We start from the raw sequence: 13,941 nt of genomic DNA, 5'->3' as shown, positions 1-13,941 counted from the left end.
TAGGAGGCAGAGAAATGACTCATCAAGTTGTGCGCCATGAACAGTATCATAGCTGCCACCATGTGGGTGTGCATTTGTAGGTCATATTTGCAACTTGAAATGAATGTAGTGAAATCATTGTTTAGGGAGGTGCACAGAAATTTTATTTGAGTTGGGTTCATTTTTTCCATAACACTTTAGTTAGATTCTTTAGGCTGCATTCCTAAAAGGACTTTTCTTGGGAGTAAACCTTATTAAATAACTTAGGGCTTACTTAATAGATGACTTGCTTAGGAGGATTGTTGCCTTATGTGCTTGGGGTGGTGTCCTTGTTGCATCTGGGTGATATTTTCTTCAGCGTCAGTAGAAAACACAGTTTAAATGTTTACGTGAGGTGTCTTGAATATTATTATAGAACAGAATTTTCAAAATAAGTGAATAATTCTTAATGTATCAATGAGGACCCTTTGATTCTGGCAACCCAACAGACCCCCCTCAGGTTTCATGATATATGCATATTGGTGTGTGTATGCATACATTCACATACACAGTTATTGATATAGTTTTATTGCATGTCTGATATCATCCATGTTAAAAGTCACACTGCATGAACCTGATTTTTCCCAAGCAAGGAGAAGGGAGATCAGTAATAGCATATTACTGCACTTTGTAGGTTCTCAATTTGTAGTTGATTCCATTTTTTTTAAGTAAAGGAGAAAGGAGGATAAACATTATCTAGGGAGTCAAGCAACAGGTCTTGGTCTCTACTACTTGGTCCTATTTTAGGACAGTAATGAATTTTTCAGTTGAGGATGGGCCAAGTCCGCATTCAGCAGAGGCAATGTGATAGTGGTAGGTGATTGCTGATTCAAAAAAGGAACAGCATTTACACCTCTTCTCAACCAGTTTAAATACCTTACTTTCTGTACTTCTGTCTCTGCAATTTGATGGCCCTTAACACACACATGCATACCCCCCATCTTTGATGACTCATTACCCTAGCAACATTTTCTGAATGTGATCCCCACCCCTCCCTCCTAGAAGAGCTTCAGTTGTTGAGCTTGCATTTTTCTTCTTATAAACTCAAGTCTCCAGCTATTGGTCTGATGGGACTCTCTGCTAGAGAAATCTGCAGTGTAGAATACATAATGAGAAGAAAATAGTTTATTTGCCTCGATAGAGTTGTGATTCATTTTCTCAGTTGCTAACCCCAGGAGACTGTTCAAATTCTGAGGCCTAGAAATCTTCAGAAATGGAATTTAGTCTATGCAGCTATTATTTCTGTGTTTCTTTGATTTTTTTTAAAATGTAGATGTTCTAATGGGAATATTTATTTGCACCGTGATATTTTAGCTAAATGAAGCAGTTGACTCTCACTTGAATATCTCAGGGTCTTGTCCATGACAGCATCGCCCATGAGTAATGTCTTATGCTTTGTGTCTTGGGGATATTCCATCAGAATAAAATTGTGATATGTAAAAGGTCCCTCAAACATTATGCATATCTCTGGAAGACAAAAGCAGCAGTCTTGGAGTTCTGTGCATCAGCTCTCATTCCTTCTGCTCCGGGTTCTGTTTCACTGATAGTTCTATCCCCCCCCCCCATACACACACATATTTAAAATTTGTGCTGGCACAGTAGACATTTCTGCAGTTTCATGAGGAACAACTGCATGCAGATTCCTAAGTGAAACTGTATTTACAGCACACCATATTACATGCAGCCCATAAGCTTCACTCAGTTAGAGTGAAGCTTATGGTTCAGTTAGAACCTACTTGACTTCAGTTACATCAGGATCTCAGCCTAATATCTTTAAGGATGCCTCGTTTCTAATGCATTTTTCAGAGGCAGCATTTTTTATTGTGGGGAAACTTGAATGCAGTTCAGTGGTCAGTGGAGTTACTAACTAATGCCTTGCCCTGGCATTCTTGCATGCAAATGCCTGTTTTGAGCTTGGTGATATGACGCTGGTGTAGCAGCCGGCTAGCTCCAAGCTAAGCAAACATTTTGCTGGCACAGCACATCTAATTTAGAGTTTGCCACTAATATAGCAGCTTGTGCATATCACTGAAAACTGCTGCCCTTCCTATTAGATGGAAGCCATTATTGCATGGGACAAAAGGGGAGGGGGAAAGTGGAAAGCCATAACAATAGCAGCCATAACAATAGGAGTAAGGCTGCAATTGTAAGGATACTTTCCTGGGAGTAAACCCATTGAATTTAAAACCTGCTTCAAATGGCTCCCTATGCAATCTTATGCAGGATTATTCCAATCCAAGCTCCTTTACTTCAGTGGATTTAACTCTGCATAGGATTACAATATCTGTTACTCTGCAATCATATTTTATGTATTCTCTGTCAACCTCCTCAAGGGCAACATACTGGATTTGGCATATAAATGTTAAATATAAATAAGAGTTTGCACTAAAATATATCAGGTTGGAGTCTACTGATGTTCTGCCGACAGAAGATGTGTGATTTTACCTTATTGCCCTCCTCACTGTGGTGCCTCAAGCAACATGATTTTAGGTCTATGAGTGTTCCCACCCAACCTCTGAGAATGCCTTTGGGGAGTCATGGGGGCAGGAAGAAGAAGAAAAAGGAAAGGAAAGGCCAGCTTCCATCAACCAGATGGTGATAGGATCTAATTGATGGTTGAAAAGGGGTAATTCTTTCATCTTGAAACAGTGAACACCTTCTGGTCACATTTTACTGTGAAAAATCTGTGCAGAATAATAGGTTAAGCAAGATGCATCCACCTGAAAACTTCACTAATACTGTAATTGATGAGAGACTTGGATGATTCCTCAGTGCTCAGGGCATATGGAATGGGCACTTTCCATCTTCAGAATGTTTGATGTGTATGTGGTGCTTCTCATCTCTGCACTTTTGAGACATTTATTTCCACCAATGAGCTTAAAATAAAACACCATGAAAAGCCTACAGTGCAAGTACATATGAGAAGATACCCTCATTCAAAGAAAAAGCACCTTCTTCTGTGAAATTAACAGTTGTTTCTATCAACTGTAGCATCATTCCATTGGGTAGTCTTAGGCTTCCTAACAGTCCTGCTGCAGATCTTACAAGCCTTTCCACTATTAAACCGAATTTGTTATACTCTAATTGCTAATGCAAGACACATCGGACAGTCTTGTAAGAACAATGACCTTTTCCATCCATCTCTTCAAAATTATGGATAATTATTGAATCATTTTAATACTGAAAATTCAGGTTGAGTATTTATTGGCATTAGAACCCCCCCCCCCGTCTCTTATGATCTCCCATCCAAGAGTTAGTCAGTTTGGCAAAACTTAAGAAACAGACAAATGCATGCTGGTTTACCATACTATAAATTGCAGAATAGCTTATTGTCAAAGTGTCTTTGCATGATGATAAATGAACAAAACTGCAGTGCTTTGCTTAAAGTGTCAATCCCAATTCTCTGTGTGCTTGTATACTTTCTCAATGTCATTTCTACTAAAGCAGCCCAGTGATTGCACAGGAATAGTCTAAAATGGATTGGAGAGTACTGTTTAATCTGTTTATTAAGCTAACACTGAATTACAGTATTGCTGAGAAAAAATGACAGCATAAAAGCACTAGATGGATACACTCTTAAGGACAGAGTGATCCAGGTTTGAAATACAACTCTTTTTTTCCAAGTAAATACAAACAAATGGCATAATGGAGTTTCTGTCCATTCTGGAGAATCTTATGATTCTTCTTTATTTCAGTGACATGTGATTAAAAGACCTTAAGGGACAGAACATTCCCTTGGTATAGACTTGGATGGGAAAGAAAGTAAAACCAGAAAACAAGTGAATGGCCTACAAATGATTAATTTCAAACAGTCCATAATGCAATGAAGGGAATGAAATATAGATCTGAAAGCTTTAAGCATGATTTCGTGATTTCCCATGTTGGTGAAGTTTAATAATAAAAGTCATTTAGAAGAGCTGCACTGAAGTGAATGGCCATTCCCCTTTCTTTTCCATGGGTTTTACATTAACCCCATAACCAGACTGTGTGCAGCTTTCCAGGACAGGGTAATCCCTTGACTGAATGGATAAATAGCTTTATGAGCCTTATCCAAATAATGTTCACCCCAAAGCTTGGTATCCCTAAGTGAAACAAAGCCTAAACATGTGTAAATATGCTCCTGTCTATTACTTGCATCTCCTTTTAGTCTTTCCTTTCTCCCTTGGCATCCTTTTATCTCACTCTCTGTTAAAATGGAAGGCTTAATCCAACTACGGATAAGCACTTTTGAGTCTCATATAAATTAAATAAAAGGGTGAATCATGTGCTTAAGGATGCAGTCCTGGGACACTTTCTTGAGAGTAAGCACCATGGCACAAGGTAATGGACTTCCAAGGAAAAATGCATAGGACTGAGCAGCAGGTTGCTTTTACTGAAGTCAAAGGGACTTCAAAATTCTTAGCTTTGGCTGGATCATGTCCCTGAGCTCCATTAAGTACAGACTGGTCTTATTTGCTAAAAACAAAACAAAACCCAAATATGTAAAGCACTGTAAATATTGATGGCACTTCATAAATAATAAATAAAAATAATAAGAAACTGGGATATTGGTGCAGTTTAATGAAGACTTAAAAGGCAACTTTAAATACGTCCTTAATGTATGTAATGTTGTTAATAATATGATCAATAAGATAGAAAATGTGAATATGCAGTGTTAAACTACATTACATCCCATATTTTTTGTTTTTCATCTGAAATGTATAAATACATTCTCATCTTACCAAGTATGGGAATAGGTCTTTTTCATTTTATCTTCACAACATCCCTGTGGGATGGGTGGGAGGCTGACTGGCTCATGTTTTCCCAGTAAACCTCATGGCAGGGTGGAGATTTGAACCCAGACCTCCCTAGCACAACAAGCTACCTCCTCACCAGCTCTTGAGTTTTTAAAATTTAATTTAATGGCATTATGGTGTCAGCAAAAAGGTGTTCTGTTTTAAGGATACTACACAACTATATTTGGAGTCTTAAAAGCACTTGCCCCATAATAGTTTTTATATCATAGGTGTATATAGGTTTGAGGAAGTTTAATATCTCTCTCTCTCTCTCTCTCACACACACACACACACACCTTTGTTAAGTGCTGCTGGTCATTTGCAAATTGCATGTAGTGGGATAGTTCTAGCACAAAGATTTAAAGCATAGGGGCAGTCATCCTATATGTCCCCCTTTCTTTTAATTTTAGCCTACTCCCTTCGAATTTTATCAGAACGTATAGCTGCAGTTCTCATAAAACAGGAAAACACTGTCATTTTGAACAACAAAAATAAATTACTATTTTTCAGATAAATTCTCCTGACGTACAATAACAATAAAAGACAGGAAAACAAAATGAAAGGAACTGAGAAACATTCCTTTGCCTGGTAATCTTTTTCCCCTCTAAGAAAGTGCTTTGAACAAACTTATCCTTTGATATGAATGTCATCACCTTGAACTGGTAAACAGCAGAAACTGTTGCAGGGAAAATAGTTTCTACAACACACAAGGACATATTTTACAAAACAGAACTAACATACCAGGCTCACATTTTAAAACTGGATTCTCAAAAATCAAACATACAATGAAACACTTGGACATAGTATGGCAAATTAATAATGAAGACATTGATAATGCAAAAATGGATAGGAGGCTACCCCCTAAAGGGATGGGCTGCTTGTTTTTGTATAAAATTCCACCTTGATTTGAATATGCAGTTGCTTTAAGGGAGATCTACTCTTGGCTACAAGGGGAAACAAAGTGTTTGGTCAGAGGGGCAATGTGGTTTGACCCAACTTGGCAGTATTCCTATTTGAAGTCCTGTTTCAGTCCTTAATGAAGTAGGAAATAAGCATCCTGTTTCTGCCAGGGAATGCCACCCATGACAAGCCACACGGTGCTCGTATTGGTGGCTTTGCACACTGAGATGGGTCCAAAGCATTTGCGCTTACTTCAGAAGGGAACAATTGCTGTGGGTGGGTGTTGTTTCCCGCAGCAATTGCATTAGGAGGAGCTCTCCACTGTGGGATGCTGAAGTCAGCCACGAAGGTAGAGCAGTAGCTCATATCCCATCAGTCTTGCCCGGGAGCTGCCTCCGGTGGGCCACTGTGGGCCTTTGGACATTGGTCTGAGCTGACAAGGCAGGGGGGCAATAGGAGCTGCACTCTGGGAGTCTTCATTCCCCTTCACCTCACCAGCACTTCTTGAGAGAGAGGGCCAGCAACCCCAATGTCGTTGTGTGGATTGGGGCCAAACAATGTTAGAGTCTTAAGGAGACACTAGGATAAATGCTTGCAATTTTGTTTCAGACAAGGAAACTGCAGGGACTGGTCGATTCCTTTTGTTCTTATTCCTTTTAGTGTCCCTCCCCTCGCCCTCGCTGGTATCACACGGCCCAGAGCAGCCACCTGCAGTTCTTGAAAGGCCTTTATTTGCACACCTTTATTGCATGTTCCCACCGAGCCAAACGCTTCCCAGATCAAACATTCCTCGGCGCCCCGTGCCCAGCGCTTGGCAGTCCGCAGGGACCGCGGCGGGCGGGCGGGGGAGGAGGAGGACTTATCTGGCTCTTATCAGCAGCCTGCTGTTGCCGCGAGATAAGGAGAGAACCGCCGGGCTTTTTAGCGGACCGGGCTCCTTTCCCTTTCCAAATGGATTGACGTTTCCTCCTGAAAGCCGCTGAAGGCCAAACAGAACTTCGGGGGGGGGGGGAGGGGGGGAGAAAACGCGAAAGCGCTTCAGTGAAAGTGACCCGCCACCAGTATTTGGCCTTTCGTTTCCCCGGGGCTGTTTCTGAGACAGGTGCAGGCTGTGGGCTGTTTGCCGGCCTCCGCTTGGAGGATCCCTCTCCCCCCCCCTGGCCTTTCTCTGCCCTGGGGGAGAGCGGGTGGGCAGCCTTTCTTGGCGGCAGCAGGTTGGCAACCAGGGCACAGCGCGCCTGCCCCGCGCCTCTCCTCCTCCTCCTCCCCCCCGGAGAAGTCCCAACCGAGAACGCGGCTCTGAGCTTTCCAAAGCGGGCCCCGGGAAGCGGCGCTCGTGGGACGCCGGCCTCCTTCGGGGGGGGGGGGTGGACGGAGAAGGCAAGGCCGCCCCCCACCCTGCGGTCCTGTGCTTGGGACAAGCGAGCAAAATCATCGGGCGCCTCGCTGCCGCGGGCGAAGCAGCCGCCGCCAGGTGCACCCGACGGCGGCCGTCCGAGCGGAGGCGCTCTGGTGGAAAGCGAGGCCGCCCCCCGGCGCCTCAGGAGAAGCGGGCCAGGCAGGCGCCCCCCTCCTCCCCCGGCGCCTGCCCAGCGTGTCCCGGCCGACGGGCGCGGGAGAGGCGGCGGCGCAGTCCTCGCTGGCCGGCCGTCGCGGGGGCTCCCTCCTAGGCCGCCCCCCTTCCCGGCGGGGCTCGGTCCTCAGAGGGTGGTGATGCGGGAGGTGCACGTCCCGTTGCGGTACCCGCCTCCGCCGCCGCCCCCGCCGCCGCCCGGCTCGCCGCCATTGTCCGGGGGGAAGTCCTCGACGCTGTAGGCCCTGCTCTTGAGGGCGGTGGCGTAGTAGTCGACGGGCTCCTCGGCGGCGTGGTCCATCCAGCTGAGGCACAGCAGGCGCTGGAAGGAGCGCTTGAAGTTGTCCGAGAGGAAGCCGTAGAGGATGGGGTTGGCGCAGCTGTTGGCGTAGCCCAGGATGACGGAGAGCTGGCTGATGGTGGGGTCCTCGGGCTCGACGAAGAGGTTGACCAGCTGCACGACGTAGAAGGGCATCCAGCAGATGACGAAGACCATGACCACCATGAGCACCATGAGGGTGATCTTGCGCTCGGAGCGCTTGCGCTGCTGCCAGCCGGCCTTGAGGGCCACCACGCGCATCTTGGCGATGATGAGGATGTAGCAGAGGCTGATGGCGCCCACGGGCAGCAGGAAGCCCATCAGGAAGGTGTAGACCACGAAGACCACCAGCCAGCGCTGCTTGGGCTCGGGCATCATCATGTTGCAGGCCTCCGTGCCGTCGGTGTTGGTCTGCGTGCGCGAGAAGATGATGATGGGCAGGATGATGACGAGGGCCAGCCCCCAGACGGCCAGGTTGACCAGCTTGGCCACGGTGGGGCGGCGGTAGCGCGACGCCTTGATGGGGTGCACCACGGCCATGTAGCGGTCCACGCTGAGCACCGTCAGGCAGTAGATGCTGGTGAACATGTTGACGGCGTCCACGCTGAGCACGAGCCGGCAGAGGAGCGAGCCGAAGGGCCAGTGCTGGAGCAGCGTGGAGGTGACCAGGAAGGGCACGCTCAGCATGAGCAGCTCGTCGGCGATGGCCAGGTTGAGGATGTAGATGTTGGTGGCCGTCTTCATCTTGGCGTAGCGCAGGATCACGTAGATGACCATGGAGTTGCCGCACAGCCCCACCAGGCACACCACCGAGTAGATGAAGGAGATCAGGATGGCGCTCCCGCCCTGCGCCGCCCCGCCGGCACCCTCGACCACGCCGCCGCCGCCCTCGCCCCCGCCGCCAGCGCCGCCGCCCCCGCCGCCAGCGCCGCCGCTCACCGTCCCGTTGGCGCCCGGCGCGCCCGACGCGTTCCTGCCGCCCGCCGCCGACTCCATGCCGCCCGCGCCCGGGCCATCCTCCGCCCCGGCGGCCCGGGCTCACAGCGGCGCCTGCCTCGCAACGGCAACGGCGGCAGCGGCGGCGGCAGCGCAGGGCGCCACGACGAGCCTCCGCCAGCCCCACTGGCAGGCATTGCCGCGCGGGAGGATTAATAGGCGGCGAGCGGCGCGTCAGCAGCGACGAAAGGCAGCGGGCGAGCGAGGAGGCGGGCAGGGCAGAGCGGAGCGGAGCAGAGCAGAGAGACGCCGCCCGCTGAGTCCGGCAGGCCAGGAGCCCGGCCCAGGAGGAGGAGGAGGAGGAGGAGGGCGCGGGAGTCCTGAGGCGGCTGGGATCCCCCCACCCCACCCCGCGCGCCTCAGGCGCTGCCCTCCTCCGCGCCAACTTTCCCGCCCCCCCCCCCCCAGAGGTTCAAGACAAACCCCGGACCCCGAGCCCTGGCGTCCCTGCCTTGCCTTCAGGCCAACCCAAAAGCTCTTCGCACGGCTGGCCGGCCCTTGAGCTCTCCTGAAGGCTCCCTCCAAAAGGAGGGGGGAAGGTCTCCGTTTAGGAACGGTGGCCTGTGGCTCCTCTCTGCCTGAACTCAGTCTCAGCCCTGAGGAGGACAATGCCAATAAAAGAAGAGGAGGGCGCCAGATGAAGGGAACGGAAAAGCATTCTTCCACCCAAGTCACAATTTTGGGGAAAGAATGCCGCAAAGCCCAACTAGCCATTTTAAATATCAGCCATTACAAACAAACAGCAGGATTTTAAAAGCACACAGCCTAACCCTATATAAAGCAACTACAAATGATGTAATCTCTTCCCTCGTTGTTGCTTGCTGGGAGAGAAAAGATGTTTCAGGCCATAACCCCGGGTCTTCGGCTGTTTGGAGAACCCTGCAGGCTTAGGAGGTACCAGGACACTGCTGGGAACTTCAGGCATCTTGCCCTCCAGGAAAGAAGGTGAACACAATGGCAGCCTCCTCTATACTTGCCAAAACCTTAACTAAATGTCTCTTTAGGATGGATCAAATGTCTTCTAGAGTCTCCACACTCAACATCTTCAGGACTTGGTCAACAGCACTCCCCATCAGTGCCTGTGCCCTATAACCAGCCTTCCTTGCCTCCACCCCACCCCACCCCACCCCACTTGGGCTTCCCACATGAATCTAACCTCAACATCACCTCAAGGTATCCCCTGTGCAAGCACCGGGTCATGTCTGACCCTTGGGGTGACGGCCTCTAGCGTTTTCATGGCAGACTCAATACGGGGTGGTTTGCCAGTGCCTTCCCCAGTCATTACCGTTTACCCCCCAGCAAGCTGGGTACTCATTTTACCGACCTCGGAAGGATGGAAGGCTGAGTCAACCTTGAGCCGGCTGCTGGGATCGAACTCCCAGCCTCGTGGGCAGAGCTTTCAGACTGCATATCTGCTGCCTTACCACTCTGCGCCACAAGAGGCTCTAACGTCACCCTTGCATCATCTTTATTAGCCTTCCAATTTTCACCCCATCCCAACACAGGGCATGATCACCCCCACAGTATTTACTTAGACCTCCATGAAATCCAGAGTCCCGACATTTCTATAAGCCATTTCTTTTCACTTGTCTATACAACGTTATATGGTGGACAGGCTTCGTAGAGAGATACATTTGCATTTCTTTGGCAACTTCTGTTGCTATTAATGAAAACAGTACTGCTGTCCAATGGAGACTTTATATTCAGGTGCACTCACAGCTTTCATCAGCTGTGCACATCCTGGCACTAGCCTGGTTAGTCTATATACAACAGGAGAAGGAAACCACGGCCTTCAGCAAGGCTGTCCACAAAAGGGGTTTTTGGAGGCTGTTAATTCATAGGGTTGCCGTAAATGGCAAGTAACTTGATGGCACATAACACACACCTGTATCAGAATTAATCTGATGTCTGCTTCTCTGTTCCATCGTTCCAGATCTGTTCCCCTTGCTGGGGTTCCAGATCCACATTTCCTAACAAGCAGTGGTCCCCCCAGAGGGAAAATAGTTTCAGAGTAAAAGTGTCAGATGTGGGAAAGGTTAAGCATGACTCCTAAGGATGCTTTGGAGTATAGATTTGGGCCAAAATTATACACAGCTGCACGAGTATTGGCTAAAATAAGATATCCGCACATAAATTACCTTCAGCTCCTCAGAGAGAGGGCAGTATTCATATGTGACAAACAAGCAAACAGAGAGAAGAGAAATAACGCTGACAGAATTATTTTTTTTATCTTCATGCACAGCACTCAGGATATAAATAAACTGTGACATCTTAAAGACTAGCAGATTTATTGTGCCTTGGGCTTGCCACAATAAATCTGTTAGTCTTTCAGGTGTCACAAGCTTGTTTGTTGCTTTCCAACAGTTACGCAATCACAACTAGACACCTTCTGCTGTCTTTCATTGATGAGAAGTGAATTTCTGACGTTTCTGATTCCCTCCCCCCGGCTGTTCATATACAACAGAATAAATGAAACTGTAGCATACCAAGGAGGGGGCAGGGGATATTAAGCTGCCTGCTTCCTTGTTTCCTCACTGAAAGCGTGTGCAAGTGTGTGTGTGTGTGTTTGGGGGCGGGGGGCGGAGAGGCCTTCTAGTGATTACAGTCTTGCCAGATGCCTGACTCTTCTAGAGACGAGGGTGAAAGAATGGAGACAGGAGCCTGAGAATGTCTTCTGGCAGTAGAAAAATAACTTTGCTGCTTCCCTCTCATTCCCCTTCCCTTTTCTTAGGTCTGTCTCCTGTATGCACTGCATCGGGTGATTTAGTCCAAAGCAACAACAGTAACAGCAGTTACCATCCAAAGCAACAACAGTAACAGCAGCTGCTGCTAATGGGACACGTTGAGAGCCTTTTTCTTGGAGACTGTCAGTTCATGACTTCTGAGAATTTTGGAGATGCTGCTTCCCTAATTCATGGTACTTTTCTGCAGAAGAGCATGAGTAAATCTGCAAATGATCAACCCAAGCACCTGTTTGGTGTTGACACAAGACCATCGGTTTCGATGGAAAGCACACATTAAGGGACAATTGTATAGCAGTTATGCATCTTATGGACAGGACATGACTTCAGAACTCCCCCCCAAATAAACCACAAGCATATTCACATTCCTCATTTGTTGCACTCAGTTGACTTGTCTGCAAGGCAGTGCTTCTTCGTTTGCAGGATATTTCATTTTCTTAAATGCAAAACTATACTGTATTGGCTGAGAAGACATAGTGCTTCCATCTCAGATGTGCTTCCACAAATCTCTCTGACATCTCTTCCAGCTATCATGTGTGTGATTTGCATGATAAGTAAAATAACCCTCTTCTAAGCCCGTTGCCATCTTTGTGTTTATGACAACTCCCCTAGGCAGATATTTTTTTAAAGAAGGAAGAAAGGTTCTCCTATTGCAGCAACTCTCTCACTCTCTGCCAAGGTATGTTCTCTCTCTATTCTATTTTGATAAGATATCAGGAAGGATATAATGGTGCTGCCTCTAGAAACCCCTGTGAGAGTATTCTGCTTTGGCTAAAAATATAGTTAATAACATGTGTTGTAAAATTCTTTCCTGTTGCTGCTCAGAACATTACCTCTGATTGCTGCTTTTATGGGCTAGTGCTAATTTTTTTTATTGCTGGTTCTTGAAGACACCAAATGATTAAACTAATATGCAGATGATACTGAATACTTCCGGATGGTGAGAACTGATGTGGACTGAGAAGAACCCTGAAATGATCTCTCCAGACTGTGACCAGATGACAATATGGCAACAGAAGCTCAATGTGAGGAAGCATAAACTGATGCACGACCCACCCAAGTATGTATACTAATATTCCAGTGGGCTCTGAACTAGTGGTGACTGATCAGGAAAGAGATTTTGGTTGTAGAGGGATAGGTCAGTGAAAATATTGATTCAGTTTGCAGCCAGGGTGAAAAATGCTGAAACCTAAGCTATGGATTATTATTAAAGGGACTGAAAATGAAGTGGCCAGGATACTTGAATAAATGAGATATGGGACTGAGGCTTTTTCATCTGGAGAAAAGAACATGACAGAAGTTTATAAAGCTGTGCACAAGACATAGAGAATGGGAAGAGATCCATCAGTGACTACTAGCCATGTTGACTAACGAGAACGTCCATGTTCTCAGGGAGTAAACTTCTGAGGTCTAGTGCTAGAAGGCAAAACTTGGGGAAGGCTTGGCCTTTATACTTTAGGTGGTGGGTTCTCCATCTTTGGAAATTTTTAAACAGAAGCTGGATAGCCATCTGACGGAGAGGCTGATTCTATGAAGGTTCAAGGGGGTGGCAGGTTGGTATTATGTATTTAATGTATTCTACCACAATGGTCTTTGCCCATCTCCAACAAGTTTTCTAGAGTCGCCATACTGGCAGCCAGTGCAGACAAGGGGGGAAGAAAAATCTGAAGAGCCTGTTTGATGGTAGTCCCACAATTATGGAATAACCTCCCCAAGGAGGTCACCTGGTGCACTTTGGATCTGTAGGGGGCAGCTGAAGAGAGTTTTATTTATTTATCAAATGCTCCTCCCCAGAATGGGTCTCAAGGCAGGGGGGAATAACATATAAAATCTTTAACCGCTCCTAGCGGAGCAGATAAAATAATTAGTTAAGGGCACCAAAGGTGGGCCCTGTCCGTGATGAGGAAGGGTGTCCATAGGCCCCTTCCTCCGATTGTCAATTCGGCGGCAAGGGACAGAATTGGTCCCTTGTCGCAGGACTGACTAATCAGGAGGCGCAAAGTGCCTCCCGATCCACCCCCTTCCACCTCGCCTGCAGCCGCCCGCCGCCGCCCGCCGCCGCCCGCCGCCATAACTTCCCTCACCTCCACCAGGCCAGGTCGCCGCCTTGCCGCGCTGCCGCGGCCTCGCTTCCTCGCCAAACTGCCGCCGCCCGACAAGACACTACACGGCCCCAGGTAGCCGGCGATGCAGGGAGGGCCCAATGTGCCATGCCCGCATCGGGAATGGCGACTCCTGTGACCCAGGCGAGCCGCCCCGCCCCGTGCCGCACCGCCCCACGCCCATGCCAGCCCCACTGACTCCTGGGCCTCGCTCGCGCCCCGACCCATGGCCGCCATGCGCCCCGCCGACTCCGGAGCCCCGTTAGCGCCCGCTGCATTAAGACTGCAGCGGGCTTATTTACTAGTATATTCTATAAGACAGTACAAGATATACAGTAAACTTTAAAAATATAGAACAATTATTTTTCCAGACAGTATTTTATTAGTTTCATTTTTTACCGCCTATGAGTAATAGTAAATCATGACTGACTAATTCATGGTGGGTTTTGTTGGTTTTTTGCATTGTCCATATTATAAGCTACCTTGAATTGCGTATGGTAGAAAGGCAGCTAATAAA

General features: G+C 47.7%; 1 protein-coding gene across 1 annotated transcript; it reads right to left on the bottom strand.

The window, feature by feature from the left end:
• Positions 1 to 5,269: 5,269 nt before the first annotated feature.
• On the bottom strand, positions 5,270 to 8,870 carry SSTR1 (somatostatin receptor 1). Its single transcript, XM_077323160.1, has one exon. It carries the CDS (start codon positions 8,579 to 8,581, stop codon positions 7,394 to 7,396), a length of 1,188 nt encoding a protein of 395 aa, XP_077179275.1. The 5' UTR covers positions 8,582 to 8,870; the 3' UTR covers positions 5,270 to 7,393.
• Positions 8,871 to 13,941: the final 5,071 nt, after the last annotated feature.

Source organism: Paroedura picta, chromosome 2 (assembly GCF_049243985.1).
Source record: "Paroedura picta isolate Pp20150507F chromosome 2, Ppicta_v3.0, whole genome shotgun sequence".
NCBI lineage: Eukaryota > Metazoa > Chordata > Lepidosauria > Squamata > Gekkonidae > Paroedura > Paroedura picta.
The sequence above is the reverse complement of the archived record's forward strand: the minus strand, read 5'-3'. Positions and strand labels throughout refer to the sequence as shown.